The 23,660-nt window shown below is 42.8% G+C and overlaps 1 protein-coding gene across 1 annotated transcript in view; it reads right to left on the bottom strand.

Moving 5' to 3' along the window:
* Positions 1-23,660, bottom strand: part of col21a1 (collagen, type XXI, alpha 1) — a 211,819-nt gene that overhangs the window by 135,087 nt on the left and 53,072 nt on the right. Inside the window, exon 10 of the mRNA XM_072280324.1 lies at positions 17,275-17,358. Coding sequence (XP_072136425.1) covers positions 17,275-17,358 — 84 coding nt within the window. The remainder of the gene's footprint in view (positions 1-17,274; positions 17,359-23,660) is intronic.

Genomic DNA, 23,660 nt, shown 5'->3' with positions numbered 1-23,660 from the left:
TCAACGTGTTTAGTCACATCCTCAAAAATATCATCAGGCTCGTAAGGCACGACCTGCCTTTGACAACGCCATGCAGACTATTCCTAATCATATTATGCCTCTCCAAATGTTCATAAATCCTCCCTCTCAGGATCTTTTCCATCAACTTACCAACCACTGAAGTAAGGGAACAACATCCACAACCCCCCAATCCTCCGGAACCTCTCCCATCCCCATTGATGATGCAAAGATTATTGCCAGCGGTTCAGCAATCTCCTCCCTCACCTCCCACAGTAGCCTGGGGTACATCTTAACATAGAACATAGAATAGTACAGCACAGTACCGACCCTTCGGCCCACAATGTTGTGCCAACCCTTAAACCCTGCCTCCCATATAACATCCTTAAATTCCTCCATATATCTGTCTAGTAGTCTCTTAAATTTCACGAGTGTATCTGCCTCCACCACCGACTCAGGCAGTGCATTCCACACACCAACCACTCTCTGAGTAAAAAACTTTCCTCTAATATCCCCCTTGAAATTCCCATCCCTTACCTTAAAGCCATGTCCTCTTGTATTGAACAGTGGTGCCCTGGGGAAGAGGCAATGGCTGTCCACTCTATCTATTCCTCTTAATATCTTGTATACCTCTATAATGTCTCCTCTCATCCTCCTTCTCTCCAGAGAGTAAAGCCCTAGCTCCCTTAATCTCTGATCATAAACCAGGCAGCATCCTGGTAAATCTCCTCTGTACCCTTTCCAATGCTTCCACATCCTTTCTATAGTGAGGCAACCGGAACTAGACACAGTACTCCAAGTGTGGCCTAACCAGAGTTTTATAGAGCTGCATCATTACCCCACGACTCTTAAACTCTATCCCTCGACTTATGAAAACTAAAACTCCATAAGCTTTCTTAACTACCCTATATACCTGTGAGGCAGCTTTCAGGGATTTGTGGACATGTACCCCCAGATCCCTCTGCTCCTCCACACTACCAAGTATCCTGCCATTACTTTGTACTCTGCCTTGGAGTTTGTCCTTCCAAAGTGTACCACCTCACACTTCTCCGGGTTGAACTCCATCTGCCACTTCTCAGCCCACTTCTGCACCCTATCAATGTCTCTGCAATCTTCGACAATCCTCTATACTATCCACAACACCTCCAACCTTTGTGTTATCTGCAAACTTGCCAACCCACCCTTCTACACCCACATCCAGGTCATTAATAAAAATCACGAAAAGTAGAGGTCCCAGAACAGATCCTTGTGGGACACCACTAGTCACAACCCTCCAATCCGAATGTACTCCCTCCACCACAACCCTCTGCTTTCTGCAGGCAAGCCAATTCTGAATCCACCTGGCCAAATTTCCCTGGATCCCATGCCTTCTGACTTTCTGAATAAGCCTATTATTTGGAACCTTGTCAAATGCCTTACTAAAATCCATGTAGATCACATCTACTGCACTACCCTCATCTATATATATGCCTGGACACCTCCTCAAAGAACTCTTATCAGGCTTGTCAGACACAATCTGCCTTTCACAAAGCCATGCTGACTGTCCCTGATCAGACCACGATTCTCTAAATGCCCATAGATCCTATCTCTAAGAATCTTTTCCAACAGCTTTCCCACCACAGACATAAGGCTCACTGGTCTATAATTACCCGGACTACCCCTACTACCTTTTTTGAACAAGGGGACAACATCCGCCTCCCTCCAATCCTCTGGTACCATTCCCGTGGACAACGAGGGCATAAAGATCCTAGCCAGAGGCTCAGCAATCTCTTCCATCGCCTCGTGGAGCAGCCTGGGGAATATTCCGTCAGGCTTATCTATCCTAATATATTTTAACAACTCCAACACCTCCTCTCCCTTAATATCAACATGCTCCAGAACATCAACCTCACTCAGATTGTCCTCACTGTCATCAAGTTCCCTCTCATTGGTGAATACCGAAGAGAAGTATTCATTGAGGACCTTGCTCACTTCTACAGCCTCCAGGCACATCTTCCTACCTTTATCTCTAATCGGTCCTATCTTCACCCTTGTCATCCTTTTGTTCTTCACATAATTGAAGAATGCCTTGGGGTTTTCCTTTACCCTACTCGCCAAGGCCTTCTCATGCCCCCTTCTTGCTCTCCTCATCCCCTTCTTAAGCTTCTTTCTTGCTACCCTATTCCTCAATAGACCCATCTGATCCTTGCTTCCTAAACTTCATGTATGCTGCCTTCTTCCACCTGACTAGATTCTTCACCTCACTTGCCACCCATGGTTCCTTCACCCTACCATTCTTTATCTTTCTCACCGGGACAAATTTATCCCAAACATCCTGCAAGAGATTCCTAAACATCGACCACATCTCCATAGTACATTTCCCTGCAAAAGCATCATCCCAATTCACACCCGCAAGTTCTAGCCTTATAGCCTCATAATTTGCCCTTCCCCAATTAAAAATTTTCCTGTCCTCTCTGATTCTATCCTTTTCCATGATAATGTTAAAACCCAGGGAGCAGAGGTCACTGTCCCCCAGATGCTCACCCACTGAGAGATCTGTGACCTGACCCTGTTCATTACCTAATACTAGATCTAGTATGGCATTCCCCCTAGTCAGCCTGTCAACATACTGTGACAGGAATCCGTCCTGGACACACTTAACAAACTCTGCCCTGTCTAAACCATTGGAACTAATCAGTTGCCAATCAATACTAGGGAAGTTAAAGTCACCCATAATAACCCTGTTATTTTTGCACCTTTCCAAAATCTGCCTCCAATCTGCTCCTTGATATCTCTGCTGCTACCAGGGGGCTATAGAATACTCCCAATAGAGTAATTGCTCCCTTCCTGTTCCTGACTTCTACCCATACTGACTCACAAGAGGATCCTGCTACATTACCCACCCTTTCTGTAGCTGTAATAGTATCCCTGACTAGTCATGCCACCCCTCCTCCCCTTCCCCCCCCATCCCTTTTAAAGCACTGAAATCCAGGAATATTGAGAATCCATACTTGCCCTGGTGCCAGCCAAGTCTCTGTAATGGCCACTACATCATAATTCCATGTATGTATCCAAGCTCTCAGTTCATCACCTTTGTTCCTGATGCTTCTTGCATTGAAGTACACACACTTTAGCCCTTCTATCTTACTAGCTTTACACCCTTTAATCTGTTTCTCTTTCCTCAAAGCCTCTTTATATGTTACATCTGGCTTTATTCCATGCACTATGCTTGCAGTTCTCGCATGACCTTTATCCTCCTCCACCTCACTATCTGCTCTGACGCTCTGGTCTTCTCTCCCTGCAAATCTAGTTTAGACCCCCCGGAGCAGCACTAGCAAACCTTCCTGCAAGGATGTTAATCCCCCTCCGGTTCAGGTGCAACCCGTCGCATCAGAACAGGTCCCATCTTCCCTGGGACAAGGCCCAATTGTCCAGAAACATGAAGACCTCCCTCCTGCACCAACTTCTTAGCCACGTATTTAGCTGCATTATCTTCCTATTTCTAGCCTCACTAGCACGTGGCACAGGTCGCAATCCTGAGATTGCAATCCTGGAGGTCCTGTCCTTCAACTTTGCACCTAACTCCCTAAATTCTCTTTGCAAGACCTCCTCCTTCTTTCTATGCATGTCATTGGTCCCTACATGGACCACGACATCTGGCTGCTCACCCTCCCTCTTGAGAGTACTGAGAACTCGATGCGAGATATCGTGGACCCTGGCACCAGGGAGGCAACAGACCATCCGGGATTCTCGATCTCTTCCACAGAACCTCTTATTTGTCCCCCTAACTATCGAATCCTCTATCACTACTGTACTCCTCTTTTCCCTCCTTCCCTTCTGAGCTGAGGGACCAGTCTCGGTGCCAGAGACGCAACCACTGCAACTTGTCCCTGATAGGTCGTCCCCACCAACAGTATCCAAAACGGTATACTTGTTATTGATGGGAACAGCCATGGGGGTGCTCTGCTCATTCTGTCTATTCCCCTTCCCTCTCCTGACAGTCACCCAGCTACCTGTCTCCTGAATTTTAGGGGTGACTATCTCCCTGTAACTCCTGTCTATTTCTGCCTCTGCCTCACAAATGATCCAAAGTTCATCCAGCTCTGGCTCCAGTTCCCTAACTTGGGTTGTCAGGAGCTGCAGCTGGATGCACCTTTTACAGGTACAGTCATCTTGTCCGGTCCCAGTGACTTATCCAACTTGATGCTTTCCAAAACCTCCAACACATCCTCTTTCTCAATATCTATATGCTCAAGTTTTTCAGTCCACTGTAAGTCATCCCTACAATTGCCAAGATCCTTTTCTGTAGTGAATACTGAAGCGAAGTATTCATTAAGTACCTCTGCTATCTCCTCCAGTTCCATACACACTTCTCCACTGTCACACTCGATTGGTCCTATTCTCTCACATCTCATCCTGTTGCTCTTCAATACTTGTAGAATGTCTTGGGGTTTTCCTTATTCCTGTCTGCCAAGGCCTTCTCATGGCCCCTTCTGGCTCTCCTAATTTTATTCGTAAGCTCCTTCCCGCTAGCCTCATAATCTTCTAGATCTCTATCATTACTTAGTTTTTGATCCTTTCGTAAGCTTTTCTTTTCTTCCTGACTAGATTTACCACAGCATTTGTACACCACGCTTCCTGTATCCTACCATCCTTTCCCTGTCTCATTGGAACGTACCTATGCAGATCTCCATGCAAATATCCCCTGAACATTTGCCACATTTCTTCCGTACATTTCCCTGAGAACATCTGTTCCCAATTTATGCTTCCAACTTCCTGCCTGATGGCCTCATATTTCCCCTTACTCCAACTAAACACTTTCCTAACTTGTTCGCTCCTATCCTTCTCCAATGCTATGGTAAAGGAGATAACATTGTATCACTATCTCCAAAATGCTCTCCCACTGAAAGATCTGGCACTTGACCAGGTCCATTTCCCAATACTAGGTCAGGTACAGCCTCTCCTCTTATAGGCTTATCTGCATATTGTGTCAAGAAACCTTCCTGAACACACCTAACAAACTCTACCCCATCTAAACCCCTTGCTCTAGGGAGATGCCAATCAATATTTGGGAAATTAAAATCTCCCACCACAACAACCCTGTTATTATTACACCTTTCCAGAATCTGTCTCCCCATCTGCTCCTCGACGTCCCTGGGAGGTCTATAAAAAACACCCAGTAGAGTTATTGACCTCTTCCTGTTTCTAACTTCCACCCACAGAGACTCAGTAGACAATCCCTCCAAGACTTCCTCATTTTCTACAGTCGTGACACTCTCTCTGATCGACAGTGCCGCACCCCCACCTCTTTTGCCCCCCTCCCTGTCCTTTCTAAAACATCTAAAGCCTGGCACTCGAAGTAACCATTCCTGCTTCTGAGCCATCCAAGTCTCTGTAATGGCCACCACATCGTAGCTCCAAGTACTGACCCACGCTTTAAGCTCATCTGCTTTGTCCATAATACTCCTTGCATTAAAATAGACACATCTCAAACCATCGGTCTGAGCGCATCCCTTCTCTATCACCTGCCTATCTTCCCTTTCGCACTGTCTCCAAGCTTTCTCGATTTGTGAAACAACTGCATCTTCCTCCGTCTCTTCAGTTCAGTTCCCACCCCCCAGCAATTCTAGTTTAAACTCTCCCCAATAGCCTTAACAAACCTCCCCACCAGGATATTGGTCCCCCTGGAATTCAAGTGCAATCCATCCTTTTTGTACAGGTCACACCTGCCCCAAAAGAGGTCCCAATGATCCAGAAATCTGAATCCCTGCCCCCTGCTCCAATCCCTCAGCCACGCATTTATCCTTCACCTCATTCTATTTCTATACTCATTGTCACACGGTACAGGCAATAATCTCGAGATTACTACTTTTGAGGTCCTGCTTCTCAACTTCCTTCCTAAATCCCTGTTGTCTGTTTTCAGGACCTCCTCCCTTTTCCTACTGATGTCATTGGTACCAATATGTACCATGACCTCTGGCTGTTATTTTTACCACTTCAGGATATCGTGAACACGATCAGAAACATCCCGGACTCTGGCACCTGGGAGGCAAACTACCATCCGTGTTTCTTCCCTGCATCCACAGAATCGCCTGTCTGACCCCTAACTATAGAGTCCCCCATCACTGTTGCTATCCTCTTCCTTTCTCTACCCCTCTGAGCCACAGGGCCAGACTCTGTGCCAGAGGGGCAGCCACTGTTGCTTCCCCCAGGTAGGCTGTCCCCCGCCCCCCCCCCCGCAGCAATACTCAAATAGGAGTACTCAAATACTCAAATAAGATATAACCACATTAATGGAATTATATTATATTTTACCTAACAGCCCACGTGATTTAGAGAAGCAAATTTGTAGAGAGATTGCAGACTGTTGCAAGAAACATAAGGTTGTGATAGTAGGTGATTTTAACTTTCCATATTGACTGGGACTCCTATACTGTAAAAGGGCTGGATGGTAAAGACCATAAGATATAGGAGCAGAATTAGGCCACTGGCTCATTGAATCTGCTCCGCCATTTCATCATGGCTGATCCAATTTTCGTCAGCCCCAATCTCCTGCCTTCTCCCTGTATTCCTTCATGCCCTGACCACTCAAGAATCTGTCAACCTTTGCCTTAAATATACATAAAGACATCGTCTCCACATCTACCTGTGGGAAAGAATTCCATAGATTCATCACACTCTCTGGCTAAATACTGTCTTCCTCATCTCTGTTCTAAAAGGATGCCCCTCTATTCTGAGGCTATGTCCCCTGGTCTTAGACTCTCTCACCACATCCACTCTATCAAGGCCTTTCACCATTCAAGAGCTTTCAATGAGGTCACCCCTCATCTTTCTGAATTCTAGTGAATACAGGCCCAGAGCCATCACACGCTCTTCATTTGACAAACCATTCAATCCTGGAATCATTTTCATGAACCTCCTTTGCAACCTCTCCAGTTTCAGCACATCCTTTCTAAGGGGCCCAACACTGCTCACAATACTCTAAGTGAGGCCTTACCAGTGCTTTATAAAGTCTCAACATTGCATCCTTGCTTTAATATTCTAGTCCACTTGAAATGAATGCTAACACTGGCTCACTACAGACTCAACCTGCAAATTAACCTTTAGAGTTTGTCAAATGTGTTCAGGTAAGTCTCCTTAATTAGTACATAGAAACCCAACTTGTGAGAGTGCAATACTAGTTCTCCTATTAGAGAATGAGACAGGTCAGGTTGACAGAAATTTGTGTAGGGGAACACCTTGCGTCTAGTGATAATAATGCTATTGTTTTCCGGCAAAGGTGTTCTTGGTAAGTGGGAGTCCTTCAAAAATGAAATTTTGAAAGCAGAATTTGTATGTTCATATCAGAGTAAAAGGCAAGAATAACAGGTTTATGGCGCCTTCAGAGATATTGAGGCCCTGGTTAAGAAAAAGAAGGAGGTATATAGCAGACATTGGCAGACAGGAACAATTGAAGTACATGAGTAGTATAAGAAATGCAAAAGAATACAATCAGCAGAGCTAAAAGGCGGCATGAGGTTGCTATAGCAGACAAAATGAAGGAGAATACTATGGGTTTCTACAGATATATTAAGAGCAAACCAATTGTAAGGGACAAAAAGATGAGAGCGGTAATCTATGAGTGGAGCCGAAAAAGATGGGGGAGATCTTAAATGGATGTTTTGAAACAATATTTAGTCAGAAAACAGACACAGAGTCTATAAGTAACACCCTGTTAAAGGTTTTACTGCTAATATTATAGGGTATTTCATGTTATTTTTTTATATAGAAGCAGTATGTTCTGCTGGCAGTGTTCGGGTTACCGTTAACGATAAGGGATGCTTAGGAATGTGTGTGTCATCCAGTCAGGAGGGTGGAACTGGAAGAAGGTTCTAGAGAATGCTGGGGGAGCAGCTTTTGTGACAGACACTGAGGTGGGTTGAGGTCTTTTTCAGCAGGAAATAGAGAGAGAAGAAGCTCGAGAGAATTGGCTGCAGGATTTGACCTGCGAGGAACACACAATTTGATGGAGCTCAGGAGAGGAACTTTTACCATTGAGCAGTGAATAGGAGATGGTGCAATGAGTACATCAGAAACAACGGCTTTGGAAGAAGTGAGCTCCACCCATGCATATTTGACTATTTAGTTATAATAGGCCCTTTTTGCTTTTTAAGCAGCTTCATGTGTGGTACCTTATCAAAGGTGTTCTGAAAATCCAAGTTTACCACATCAACCGATTCTCCTTTGTCTATCCTGCTTATTATTTCTTCAAAGGATTCCTATAGATTTATCAGGCAAGATTTTCCCTTGAGGAAATCATGTTGACTATGGCCTATTTTATCATATGCCTCCAAGTACTCTGAAACCACATTTTTAACAATCGACTCCAACATCTTGTTAGGTCAGACTAACTAGCATATAATTTCCTTTCTTCTGCCTCTCTCCCTTTTTAAAGAGTGGAGTGACATTTGCAATTTTATAGTCTTCTGGAACTGTTCCAGAATCTAGTGATTCTTGAAAGATCATTACTAATACCTCCACAATCTCTTCAGCTACCTCTTTCAGAACGCTAGGAAATACATCATCTGGTCCAGGTGACTTATTTACCTTTAAACCTCTCAGTTTCCCAAGAATCTTCTCCCTAGTAGTGGTAACTTCACACACTTCATGACCTGTAGCACCTGGAACTTCCACTATACTGCGAGTATCTTCCACAGTGAAGACTGATGCAGAATACTTATTCAGTTCATCCACCATTTCCTCATCCCCCATTACTATCTCTCCAGCATCGGTCCAGCGGTTTGATATACACTCTCGCCTTTCTTTTACACTTTATGTATCTGAAGAAACTTTTGGTATCCTTTTTAAACTATTGGCTAGCTTACTTTCATATTCCATCTTTACCTCCTTAATGACATTTTAGTTGCCTTCTGTTCACTTTTAAAAGCTTCCCAATCCTCTAACTTCCCATTAATTTTTGCTCTTTTGAATGCCCTCTCTTTGGCTTTGGGTTCTCTTGTTAGCCTTGGTTGTGAAATCTTTCTTTTAGAATACTTCTTCATCATTAGGATCTATATATCCTGTGCCTTCTGAATTGCTTCCAGAAATTCTAGTGATTGCTGCTCTGCTATCATCCCTGCCAGTTTTTTTTCCCCGATCAATTCTGGCCAACTGCTCTCTCATGCCTCTGTAATTCCATTTAATCCACTCTATTACTGATACATCTAACTTTAGTTTCTTCTTCTCAAGCTTCAGGGAGAATTTGATCATATTATGATCACTGACCCCTAAGGATTATTTTACCTTAAGCTCTCTAATCAATTCTGGTTCATTGCGAACACCCAATTCAGAATAGCTCATCCTCTACTGGGCTCAACCACAAGCTGCTCTGAAAAGCCATCTCATAGGGATTCGAGAAATTCTCCTTCCTGGAATCCAGCACCAATCTGATTTTCCCAATCTACGGGCATATTGAAATCCCCATGACTACTGTAACATTGTCCTTTTGGCATGCATTTTCTATCTCCTGTTGTAAATTGTAGACCACATCCTTACTACTGTTTGGGGGTCTCTATATAACTCCGATCAGGGTCTTTTTACCTTTGCAGCTACTTAGCTCTATCCACAATGATTCAACACCTTCTGATCCTATGTCACCACTTTCTAATAACACACACACACACACACTGAACTGAACACCACTCCAGTCCCTTTGCAATTTTTGCTCATTTCTTTCTCAATCCCTGCTAAAACATTGTTTATATTGTTTACATTTACATCATTTATTATTATATTGTAATTTGTCCTTTACTGTGCCTATTGTCTTGTTTATTAATTATTGTACTGTCTAGCACTGTTTTGTGCATTTTACGTAGTCCCGTGTAGGTCTGAAGTCTAATGTAATTTTGTACTGTTTCACGTAGTCTAGTGTAGTTTTGTGTTGTTTCATGTAGCATCATGGTCCTGGAGGAACGTTGTTTCGTTTTTACTCTGTACTGTACTAGCAGTTATAGTTGAAATGACAATAAAAGTGACTTGACTTGACTTGTTCCGTAACTTCCGCCACCTCCAACGGGATCCCATCACTAAGCACATCTTTCCCTCCCCCCCCCCCGCTTTCCGCAGGGATCGCTCTCTACGCGACTCCCTTGTCCATTCGTCCCCCCCATCCCTTCTCACCAACTCCCTCCCAGCACTTATCCTTGTAAGTGGAACAAGTACTACACATGCCCTTACACTTCCTCCCTCACCACCATTCAGGGCCCTAGACAGTCCTTCCAGGTGAGGCGACGCTTCACCTGTGAGTTGGCTGGGGTGATATACTGTGTCCAGTGCTCCCGATGCGGCCTTCTATATTGGCGAGACCCAATGCAGGCTGGGAGACCGTTTTGTTAAACACCTACGCTCTGTCCGCCAGAGAAAGCAGGATCTCCCAGTGGCCACAAATTTTAATTCCACATCCCATTTCCATTCTGACATGTCTATCCACGGCCTCCTCTACTGTCAAGGTGAAACCACACTCAGGTTGGAGGAACAACACCTTATATTCCGTCTGGGTAGCCTCCAACCTGATGGCATGAACATTGACTTCTCTAACTTCCATTAATGCCCCACCTCCCCTTCATACCCCATCCTTTATTTATTTATTTATTCTCTCTCTTTTTTTCTCCCTCTATCCCTCTCACTATACTCCTTGCCCATCCTTTGGGCTCCCCTCCCCCTTTCTTTCTCCCTAGGCCTCCCATCCCATGATCCTCTCCCTTCTCCAGTCTTGTATCCCTTTTGCCAATCAACTTTCCAGCTCTTAGCTCCATCCCTCCCCCTCCTGTCTTCTATCATTTCGGATCTCCCCCTCCCCCTCCCACTTTCAAATCTCTTACTATCTCTTCTTTCACTTAGTCCTGACGAAGGGTTTCGGCCCGAAATGTCGACTGTACCTCTTCCTATAGATGCTGCCTGGCCTGCTGCATTCACCAGCATTTTTTGTGTGTGTTGCTTGACTTGACTTGATTTGATTTTATTTTTTACCAACAGAGCAATGTTGCCCCCTCTGCTTTCCTACCTGTCCTTTTGATACAATATGTATCCTTGGAAATTAAGCTCCCAGCTATAATCTTCTTTGAGAAATGATTCAGTGATGTCTACAACATTATGCACACCAATCTTCAACTGTGTTACAAGTTCATCTACCTCGTTCTGTATACTGTGCATGTTCAAATATAACACCATTAGTCCTGTATTCATCTTTTTTGATTTTGTCCACCTCCCAGGTGCCAGGGTCAGAATGTTTTGGTTTGGGTCCATGACATTCTAAAGGGGGTGGGTGAGCAATCAGAAGTCTTGGTACATACTGACACCAAGAACATAGGACAAGTGAGGAGGTCCTGAAGAGCAAATTTAGTGATCTTGATAGAAAGCTAAAAGGAAGCTTTTCTCTGGATTGCCATGTGTCCCTGAGGGTAAGAATAGCATGGTTTGGCAGATGAATAAGTGGCTGAGAAACTAGTGCAGAGAGCAAGGTTTTAGATTCTAATCATTGGGATCCTTTCTGGAAAAGGGATGACCTGTAGAAAAGGAGCAGGTTACACCTGAAACCAAGAGGGACGAATATCCTTCTGGGCAGGTTTGCTAGAGCTGTTGAGGAAGATTTAAACTCATTTGGCAGGAGGATGGGAACTGGAGTGATAGGGCTGAGGATTGGGCTGATGGTTTACGAGCAGAGGCAGTGTGTAGTGAGACTGTCAGGAAGTACAAGCAGATGATAGGGCAAAATTGCAGTCAGTGGGATGGGTTGTAGTGGACAAAATTGAAAAAGGGTTTGGATACAGGATTTTATATTTGAATGCATTCCGTATACAGAATAAAGGAGATGATCTTGTAGCCCAGTTAGAGATGGGCAGGTATGACACTATGGGCATCATTGAGTTATGCTGAAAGAAGATAATAGTTTGGAGCTTAAGATCCAAGAATACACAGTGTATCGAAACAGCAGGAAAGTAGGCAGAAGGGGTGGTGTGGCTTTGTTGGCAAAAATTAAATCAATTCCTTAGAAAGATCCTTAGGATCAAAAGACATAGGATCTTGAGGGTAGAGCTAAGAAACTGTATGGGTAGAAAGACCTGACAGGAGATATATACAGGCCTCCAAACAGAGGCCAGGATGTGGGGTACAAATTACAATGGGAGATAGAAAAGGCATGGCAAAAGGGCAATGTTATGATAGTCATGAGAGATTTCAATATGCAGACAAATTGGGAGAATCAGGCTGATGCTGGATCCCACGAGAGAAAATTTGTAGAATGCCTCCGAGATAACATTTCAGAGCAGCTTATGGTTCAGCCTATTAGGGAATCAGCTATTCTTTACTGGGTGTTGTGTAATGAATTGGATTTGATTAGGGAGCTTAAGGTAAAGGAACCTTTAGGAGACAGTGATCAAAATATGACAGAATTCACCCTGCAATTTGAGAGGGAGAAACTAAAGTCAGATGTATCAGTATTACAGTGGAGTAAAGGGAATTACAGAGGCAAGAGACAGGAGATGGCCAAAGTTGACTCTAAAGGGACACTAGCAGGGATGACAGCAGAATGGCCAGAGTTTCTGGGAGCAATTTGGAAGGGTGCAGGATAGATATATTTCAAAGAAGTATTCTAAAGGCAGGATGTCACAATCATGGCTGACAAGGCAAGTCAAAGCCAAAGATGAAATATAGGGATAAGTTAGCCAACAATATCAAACAGGATACCAAAAACTTTTTCAGAATTATAAAGAGTAAGAGAGGTGAGAGTAGGTATTGGACTACTGGAAAATGACACTAAAGAGGTAGTAAAGGAGGATAACGACATGGCAAAAGAACTGAATAAGTAATTTGCATCAGTCCTCACTGCGGAAAACACTAGTAGTATGCCAGAACTTCAAGTACCATGGGGCAGAAGTGAGTGCAGTTGCTATTACTAGGGAGAAGGTGCTTGGGAAGCTTAAAAATCTGAAGGTAGAAAAGTCACCTGGACCAGATGGACTACACCCCAAGGTTATGAAAGAGGTAGCAGAAGAGATTTTGGAGGCATTAGTAATGATCTTTCAAGAATCGCTTGATGCTGGCATGGTTCAGGAGGTCTGGAAAATTGCAAATGTCACTCCAACCCTCAAGAAGGAAGGCGGAATAAAGGAAATTTTTGGCCAAGTAGCCTGATCTCAGTGGTTGGGAAGACGATGAAGTCAATTGCTAAGGATGTGGTTTCGGGGTACTTGAGGGTTCATGGCAAAATAGGCCAAAGTCAGCTTGGTTTCCTTCAGGGAAAATCTTGCCTGACAGATCTGTTGGAATTCTTTGAGGAAATAACAAGCAGGATAGACAAGGGAGAATTGGTGCATGTTGTGTACTTGGATTTTCAGAAGGATTTTGACAAGGTGCTGCATATGAGGTTGCTTAACAAGATAAGAGCCCATGGAAAGATACTTGCATGGATTGAGTATTGGCTGATTGGCAGGAAGCATAGTGTGGGAATAAAGGGAGCCTCTTCTGATTTGTTGCCTGTGACTAGTTATGTTCTGCAGGGGTCTGTGTTGGCACCACTTTGTTTTACATTATATTCCAATGATTTGGATGATAGAACTGATGCCTTCGTGGCCAAGTTTGTGGATAATACAAGGATAGGTGGAGGCGTGGGTAGTGTTAAGGAAACAGAGAGGCTGCAGAAGGACTTGAATAGATTAGAGGTATGGGCAAAGAAGTGAGAAATGGAATACAGTGTCAAGAACAGATTGGTCATGCACTTTGGTAGAAGGAATAAAGCATAGACTATTTTCTACACGGAGAAAATTTAAAAATCCAAGGGATCTCATGGAAATCTGTTGAAAATTGAAAGACCTAGACAGATGGGGGAGTCTAGGACCAGCGGGCACAGCCTCAGAATAGAGAGGTGTCTCTTTAGAACAGAGATGAGGAGGAATTTCTTAAGTCAGAGGATGGTGAATCTGTGGAATTTATTGCTACGGGTGGCTGTAGAGGCCTGGTCATTGGATGTATTTAAGGCAGAAGTAGATAGGTTGTTAATTAGTCAGAGCGTGAAAGATTATGGGGAGAAGACAGGAGAAAGGGTTCAGAGAGAAATGTCAGCCATGATGAAATGGTGGAGCCTACTTGATGGGCTGAATGCCCTAATTCTGCTCCTATGTCTTATGGTCTTATAGACTTCTGATTGGGCCATAAGATGACATTCGTGAGATACCAATGTCATCTACACACTGATGTAACTGGTGACATATGGCACATATTCTTTGAAGCCTGTATCTTCTCTGTTTGTTGTGGCCTCCTTGAACATCTGCAAGTTAGCCTTGAAACATAGATATTGCCTCAATAGGCTATATAGTGATGGTCCTCTTGACTGGTTTCTCCATTTTTCAGCAGCAGTCAGTATTCTGGGATTAAGATTATGGAGATGTGGTCAAAGAGACCAAAATGGTGATGTAATTATGTAAGTACCACATTGTTTGTATAAACATGTTTTCTCCCCTAGTGGCTCTGGTGTCATGTTGGTAGAACTTAGGCAAAATGTCCTGCAGATCAACATGATTGAAACTCCTGCAATTATAAAGACCTGTCCACATGCTTGTTTTCTACAGAGGTGAAGATACTGTAAAGCTTTCCCAGTGTGTCCTTGGCATTCGCGCTCAGGGGAGACGTAGACACAAAAGTAAAATCCCTGAGCAAGTAATGTGTCTGGCAATTAATTGTAAAATGTTGAATTGCCTCAGAACAGTGACTACTAACTACATATGAATTTATCTTCTCAATGATAGCTGCTCTTGTCCAGGAAAGTAGAAAATATTTCATCACAAGTAACTTTCATTGGTGGCTTGAAGAGTCAGGTGACTTTTACCTAAGAGTTAGGTGAGTTATGCTTTAGACAATATCCAACCTGCCCTTCCCAGTTTTGATGAGGCTGGTCCAATTTTGGCTCCAGTCAATGATGACCCCCCCCCCCATGATATTGATGCAAAGGAATACTTTGTTTAAAATCTATTCTTTATTGGGATGTGGGTATTGCTGTCAAGACCAGTATTTATTACCCTGTTGGCAATTTCTCTGAGCTTTTTCTGGTAACGTTATAGATATGGACTGGAAGTAATTATGAAGCCATCTATAGCTCCAAGGTCAAAATATTCTCAGACAAAAAAAATAAAAAAAAACATAATGCATTGTTTTCTGAAACTGCTTCCAGCATTTTACATTTTTAGATACAATTCTGGTGGATTAATTATCAATTTAAAGGAACTACTGTGGAATTACTGAAAGAGAAAAATGTCCAATAAAAGCTAAAAGTTCTGTGAGAAAAAAAATCTTATATGCTGTTTCCAATATACTCAAGCAGAAATGTAAAAAGATAGCCCCAAAACTTTTCAGCTCAACTTACATAAAAATACGGATAATTTTAGGATTTTGAAAATATTGAGAAAAGATTATTGTTGGCTTAACACAGTTTGTTTTTTTTTGGAAATTTTAAGTTTTCTTTTCATAACCTTACAATGCATTATGATGTAATTATGCCGGTGTCACCTTACCATCTATGCATCATAGAATTATAATCAGCCAGATTCAACAATCAATGATTGATCCAATATTTTATTAGAACTTAATCTTAAAACGTTACAATCTTTCAACTATTTTCATTGTTAGCAAAATCTTTGATGGCAATGAGGAGATGTACGTGAGTAAGCTATATTGGCTGGATGAGTAGTGTCACAATATCTTTGCACTCAACATCAGCAAGACCAAGGACTTGACTGTGGATTTAAGGTAGTTCAGAGTACAGGTACCAGTTCTTACAGAGGGGTCCGCAGTGGAAAGGGTAAACAGCTTTAAATTACAGTGTGTCAACATCTCAGATCTGTGCTAGGCTCAATATGTTGATGAAATCATGAAGAAGGCAGGCTCCTTTGTTCAGGGTTTGAGGATATTTGGCATGACAGAATCAGAATAAGGTTTAATATCGCTGGCATATGTTGCCAAATTTGTTGTCTTTTTGCAGCAGTACTTTGTAATTTATAATAATAAAAAATCCCATGAATTACAATAAATATTAAAAAATATTCAACATGCAAAAAGAGAGCAAAAACAGAAAAAAAAATAAGTGAGGTACTGTAGGTGTGTTCATTGTCCATTCAGAAACCTGATGGCAGATTGTAAGAAGCTGTTCCTAAAATATTGAGTATGTGTCTTCAGGCTTCTGTACCTCCTCCTTGAAGGTGGCAATGAGAAGAGGGCATAACTTGAGTGATAGGGGATGTCACCTGTTGAGATGTCATTGATGCTGGGGAGGCTAGTGCCCATGATGGAGTTGGCTAAGTTCACAGCTTTCTGCAGCTTTTTCCATTTCTGTGCAGTGGCTCTTCCATACCAAATGGTGATGCAACTTGTTAGGATGGTCTCCATCTGTAGAAATTTGTGTGAGTCTTTGGTGACATAACAAGTCTCTTGCAAATTTCTATAGTTGTACGGTGGAGAGCATCCTGACTGGTTGCTAGATATGGATGCTTCAATGCACAGGATCACAAGAGGATACAAAGGATTGTATACGCAGCCAGCTACATCACAGACACTACCCGCCACTATCAAGGACATCTTCATGATGTGATGCCTGAAGAAGACGGCATCCATCATTAAGGACTGTCACTATCTGGGAGAGGCTCTCTTCTTATTACTAACATCGGGGAAGTGGTATCTGAGCATAAAGACCCACACTCAGTACTCCAGCTTCAACCATTTCTTCCGTTCCATTAGATTTCTGAATGGTCCATGAACCTATGAACACTACCTAATTATTCTTTTTTTAACTACTTATTTATTTTGTAATTTATAGTAATTTAATGTTGTACTGCACTGTAATGGCAAAACAACATATTCACACCACAGGGATAATAAAACTGATTCTGATTTTACTAGATACTCCTCTTTTATAACCCCTCACCCACCCCATCCTGCCCATCTGGCAGATTAGTGCAGACATTCACTTCAGATCATTGCTTGTGAATAGACAATGTGGCAATTCCAATAAAGAAACAAACTAATTAACAGCTTCTTTGATTGGTTCTAGATTTTAGATAACAAACAACAATCTGTAAGTCTAGAGTATTCAGAAAGAACAATTGAATATAAATGAAACTTGCAGTATATGCAGTATGTGGTAGAAACCTGTGATTTGTCTAGTCGTCACTATTATTGCCAAATGACTTCCACTTTAGCTAGTTAAAACAAGGAACATTTCTTTGAGAAAGTTGCAAACTACTATATCAGTTGTAGGAAAGTAACAATTATTACCTTTTTCCCTTGAGGGCCAGGTGGCCCTGGGGAGCACGTACATGGTGGTGATGTTGCAAAAAAATCATCAAGACTACTGTCACACTAAAATGAAAAATAAAGCACAGATAAAACACTAAAAGGTAATTGCAGTTGATATTAAATTTACTTAATGTTTGAATTTAGGTAAACTCTTAGGAGTAATATACAAAGATAGTAAAAAGGAAAAGTCATTGGTGCACAAAACGATGTTAGTAAAGTAAGAACATAAGGAAAAGGTATAGATTTTGGTCGGGCGCCGGGCGCTTGGTGAGATTCGGTGGGGAGCAGGCGCCCGGCGCTCGGCCGGGAGCCGTGGTCGAGTGGTCGGTGACTTGGGCCGGCTCCCCCACTGGACTTAGTCTGGTGAGAAGGGTGTGAGGACACCCAGCAGGACTTAAAAAAAAACAAGACCTGACAAAGGGCGGATGAGCTCCTTGTGAGCCAACGGCCATCTTCCGTGGAAGAGATTAAAGCCTCATCACGTATCTATGAATTGTATGCTATGCACTTAGTTAGAAGAGACATGATGAACTTGGGCACTGCACTGTGTGCCTGGACCTGCCTAAGGCCTCCGCCTTAGGAAGGGCTGAGCTCCAAGAAGCGGCCGCGGCTGGAAGTCGACATGGCCTCGGGCTCGAGTTCGGTGGGGGCGGCGGTGGGCGGTGCCAAGGCAGCCAGCAAGAACAAACTGGAGGAGAGGCTGTACTCGGTGCTGTCGCAAGACTGAAGAAGATGGAGGCGCATAGCCACCAACCCCGGATTTGGGACAGCACCCACTGACTGACTGACTGATAGGAATTGCTTATTTCTTTTTGATTTTTCTCTACTTGCCTAATCTTCTTAATCTTAAATCTGGACAGTCCAAAGATTGATTAATCTTGCATGCGTCCACTAGCACAGCATTTCACTTTGAAACTGGAAATTCTTAAGATTCATAATGATCTGAAATTTTTTTTCATTTCATGTTTGATCTACTATCATTAAGGGGAAGCATCCTCATTGCTCTATCAAGCCCACTCAGAAAGCATATATAGTTTAAAGAGATCCATTCTCATGCTCCTAATTCATAGAGACGTGAGGCCCTTTTTTGTTCAAATTTCCCTTCGATAATCACTTCAACCATAAAATTAAACTGGTGAAATTTTATTGAATAGAAAATGTATCTTTGCTTAAAACGGAGGCCAAACTGCATAACATTTCAGCTTTGATCTCAGATCTCCTTTCTTTAACAAATCTTCTCCTTGCTACATAACACTTTATGTTCCTTGTGTAAAGGTACACAGGTATTTCTGAATATTATGTTTATTTTTTACCTACTAAAGTGGATGGTTCACATTTCTCCATATTATACTCCATCTTTCTATTCATTTAGCCTTTCTATATTCTGGTGCACACTTTGTTCTCTCCCCTAAACTCACTTTTCCTTCCATTTTTGTACCATTGGTAATTTAAAAAACAATGGATTCAGTGCATCAGCTAAGTTGTTAAGTTGTTAGTATAGACTGTAAATACTGAGGCCACAGCATAGATCCCTCAGGAACCTGCTGGTTCATGCTAATCTTATTAGAGAGGGCTTTTCTTTGCTGGTATGTTTCTGGAAATTACGAATTGAAAAACTAGCCATTGAAAATTACAATGATTAGAACTTGATAAGATCAAGAAACTATAAGACATGGGAGCAGAATTAGGTCATTCAGCCCATTGATCCTCTCCAGCAACCAACCGTGGCTGACTACATTAAACACTCTTACTAATCAAGAACCTATCAACCTCCACTTTAAATATACTCAATGACTTAGCTTCCACGGTCATCTGTGGCAACGAATTCCACAGATTCACCACTCTCTAGCTAAAGAAATTCCACTTCATCTCTGTTCTAAAGGGACTTTCTTCTATTCTGAGGCTGTACTCTCTAGTCCTAGACTCCCTTACTATAGGAAAAATATTCTCCACATCAACTCTATCTACGCCTTTCAATACTTCGTAGGTTTCAAAGAGATCACCCCCATTCAAAGTTCAAAGTATACTTATTATCAAAGTATATACTTTTATACAACCTTGAGATTTGTCTCCTTACTGGCAGCCATGAAACAAAGAGCATCAACAGAATCCATTAAAAAACAAAAGAAGACCGTCAAACACCCAGTGTGCAGAGAGAAAAAAAACAAATTGTGCAAATAATAAAGCAACCAAACAGCATTCAGAACTAAAGTTCACAACTGCAGCCAATTCAGAGATCCACAGAAGCCCTCTCTGGAGTCTCTTTTAAACTCCAGAGAATATAGGCTCAGATCTCCCTCATACATTACAACTTTCATTTTAAGGTCCACTTTCATAAACATCCTCCAGATCCTCTTCAATGTCAGCACATCCTTTCTAACATATGGGGCTCAAAACTGCTTATAGTATTCCAAACATGGTCTGACAAAGGGCTTTTAAAGCCTTAGCCTTACATTTTTGCTTATATATTCTAGATCTGTTGCAATGAATGCTAAAATTGCATTTGCCTTCCTTACTACCAACTCAACCTGCAAGTTAACCTTTAGGGTATCGTGCACTTGGATTCCTAAGTCCTTTGCATGTCCGATTTCCAAATTTGCTCCCATTTAGAAAATTATTGATGCTTCATTCTGTCAAAGTGAATGACCATAAATTTCCCTATCCTATATACCATATCTGACAGTTCTCTACTCTTTTTCGATCTCTCTGTCTCCATCTCTGGAGACAAACTCTTGACCAACAGCTTTTATAAACCTACCATCACCCATGGCTATTTTGACTAAACCTCTTCCCACCCAGTTTCCTGAAAAAATGCTATTCCATTTTCTCATTTCCTTTGTCTTCACCATATCTGTTCCCAGATTGAGGTTTTCCTTTCCATGACAGCAGAGATGTCTTCCTTCTTCAACGAACGGGTTTACCCTTCCTCCACCATTGATGCTGCCTTCACTCACATCTTCTTAATTTCACAGACATCTGTGCTTACCTTAACAGTTAGGGTTCCTCTCATCCTTACCTACCACCCACGAGCCTCCACATACAACACATCATTCTCCACCACTTCCACCATCTCCAAAGGGATCCAAGCACCAAACATATCTTTACCTCCCCCATTCTCCGCTTTCCATAGGGATCACTCCCTCCATGAATACCTTGTCCATTTGTCCCTCCCCACTGATCTCTCTCCCGGCATTTATCCCTGCAAATGGCCAAAGTGCTACACTTGTCAGATGGCCAAACATTTTAATTCTGATTCCCGTTCCAACATATGGGTCTATGCCCTACTCTTATGCCACGATGAGGCCACCCTCAGGGGGGAGGAACAATATCTTATATTCCATCTGGGTAGCCTCCAAGCTGATGGCATGAATATTAATTTCTCATTTCACTCCCCCTCCCTTCTTCTTCTATTCCCTACTCTAGCCTCTTACCTCTTCTCACCTGCCTATTACCTATCCTGGTGCTTCTCCACCTTCCCTTTTACCATTCCCACATACATAATCATAGTCATAGTCATACTTTATTGATCCCAGGGGGAAATTGGTTTTCGTTACAGTTGCACCATAAATAATAAATAGTAATAGAACCATAAATAGTTAAATAGTAATATGTAAATTATGCCAGTAAATTATGAAATAAGTCCGGGACCAGCCTATCGGCACAGGGTGTCTGACCCTCCAAGGGAGGAGTTGTAAGGTTTGATGGCCACAGGCAGGAATGACTTCCTGTGACGCTCTGTGCTGCATCTTGGAGGAATGAGTCTCTGGCTGAATGTGCTCCTGTGCCCACCCAGTACATTATGTAGTGGATGGGAGACATTAACCAAGATGGCATGCAACTCAGACAGCATCCTCTTTTCAGACACCACCGTGAGAGAGTCCAGTTCCATCCCCACAACATCACTGGCCTTACGAATGAGTTTGTTGATTCTGTTGGTGTCTGCCACCCTCAGCCTGCTGCCCCAGCACACAACAGCAAACATGATAGCACTGGCCACCACAGACTCGTAGAACATCCTCAGCATCGTCCGGCAGATGTTAAAGGACCTCAGTCTCCTCAGGAAATAGAGACAGCTCTGACCCTTCTTGTAGACAGCCTCAGTGTTCTTTGACCAGTCCAGTTTATTGTCAATACGTATCCCCAGGTATTTGTAATCCTCCACCATGTCCACACTGACCCCCTGGATGGAAACAGGGGTCACCGGTACCTTAGCTCTCCTCAGGTCTACCACTAGCTCCTTAGTCTTTTTCACATTAAGCTGAAGATAATTCTGCTCACACCATGTGATAAAGTTTCCTACAGTAGCCCTGTACTCGACCTCATCTCCCTTGCTGACACATCCAACTATGGCAGAGTCATCCGAAAACTTCTGAAGATGACAAGACTCTGTGCAGTAGTTGAAGTCCGAGGTGTAAATGGTGAAGAGAAAGGGAGACAAGACAGTCCTCTGTGGAGCCCCAGTGCTGCTGATCACTCTGTCTGACACACAGTGTTGCAAGCACACGTACTGTGGTCTGCCAGTCAGGTAATCAAAAATCCATGACACCAGGGGAGCATCCACCTGCATCGCTGTCAGCTTCTCCCCCAGCAGAGCAGGGCGGATGGTGTTGAATGCACTGGAGAAGTCAAAAAACATGACCCTCACAGTGCTCGCTGGCTTGTCCAGGTGGGCGTAGATACGGCTCAGCAGGTAGACGGTAGCATCCTCAACTCCTAGTCGGGGCTGGTAGGCGAACTGGAGGGGATCTAAGTGTGGCTTGACCATAGGCCGGAGCTTTACCTATCACCTTCTTTACCTGGCTTTACCTATCACCTTCTAGCTATCCTCCTTCCCCTCCCCCCAATTTTTTATTCAAGCATCTTCCCCCGTCCTTTCCAATCCTGAAGAAGGGTCTTGACCTGAAATGCCAACTGTTTTTTACATTTCCATGGATGCTGCCTGACCTGCTGAGTTCCTTCAGCACTTTGTGTTTGTCATGGTATACCATCAGCCACTTTTCTGCCCATTCTCTCAATCTGTCCAATTCCTTTTGCAGACTCCTTGCTTTTTCAATACTGTAGGACCCTCCACCTATGTTTGTGTTATCCACAAACATGGTCACAAAGTCATCAACTCCATCATCCAAATCATTAACATATAATGGGAAAACACTGACACAACACTGACTCCTGCAGAACACCACTAGTCACCGACAGCTAACTAGAAAAGGCCCCCTTTATTTTCACTCTTCGCCAATCAGCCAATCTTCTTTCCATGCTGGTAACCTTCCTGCAATACCATGGTTCTTATCTTGTTTAGTAGCCTCATATGTAGCCCCTTGGCAAAGGAGAGTCAGTAGATGTTGCTTACTTCTGAAAATCCAAGTAAGCAACATCTACTGACTCTCCTTTGTCTAAGATGTCTGTTATTTCCTCAAAGAGATAAAATCTCTTTGCTTATCAAGTCCCGTTTGGGTAGGAGTCACGATGACCCGTGACCCCCTAGGTACATGAGTACTTGAGTCAGCAAGAATGTTGTTTGAGGCCCAGTGTTTGGGGTCTTCATCCAATGTCCTCATTCATTATCATCAGCATTTCCTTGTGTCTACACTGAATGTCAAAGCCTGCAGGTCGATTGATGGTCTAGAAGTTTGATGAAACCAGGGTCTGCAAGTCTGCTGTAGAAGTCCAATACCTGTGGATCCATGAGTTTGGTGGAGGACAAAGGCAGCCTGTCCTGGAGTTGGAAAACTGGATATGTATATGAGTAAGTGGGATGGAGGAACAGGTTTGTTTTACTGTTGTTTCATTGCTTGTTGTGTTCTGCATTGTCCTGCCAAGCACTGTGAACATGCTATATTGGCATTGGAATGTATGCTGGCACTTGTGGTCTGCCTCTATCACATCATTAGTGAATGCGTTGTTTACGTTGGTTGCTAACGTAAACGACGCATTCACTGTATGTTTCAATGTACATGTCATAAATAAATTGATCTGAATCTGAAGAAACTTTTCAGATGGCATCTCCCCCTAAGGAAACCATGCTGGCTTTGGTCTGTTTTGTCATGTGCTGCCAAGCTCTCATTGTGAATAACTGTGAGCAATGACAATAAATGCTCTAGGTGGTAAGATAAAAATTTGCATTGAGCTTGGTGCTGGAAAATTTTCAACTACACTTCCATCATGCCAAGAACACTAAAACTTTATAAATAAAATATATTGCACAATTTCAACATAAACCTCTATAAATTATTGGCAGAAAATTATGTAATAACTATCAAGTTATTACACCAACAATATTAGTATCAGTTCAGATAATAAATAACTTCAGCACAACATAAGGAGGAAGCCAGTGGTAGTATTATTCGCCAAGCTTCTCTGCAGCA

This window comes from Mobula birostris, chromosome 2 (genome assembly GCF_030028105.1).
Source record: "Mobula birostris isolate sMobBir1 chromosome 2, sMobBir1.hap1, whole genome shotgun sequence".
Classification (NCBI taxonomy): Eukaryota; Metazoa; Chordata; class Chondrichthyes; order Myliobatiformes; family Myliobatidae; genus Mobula; species Mobula birostris.
The sequence above is the reverse complement of the archived record's forward strand: the minus strand, read 5'-3'. Positions and strand labels throughout refer to the sequence as shown.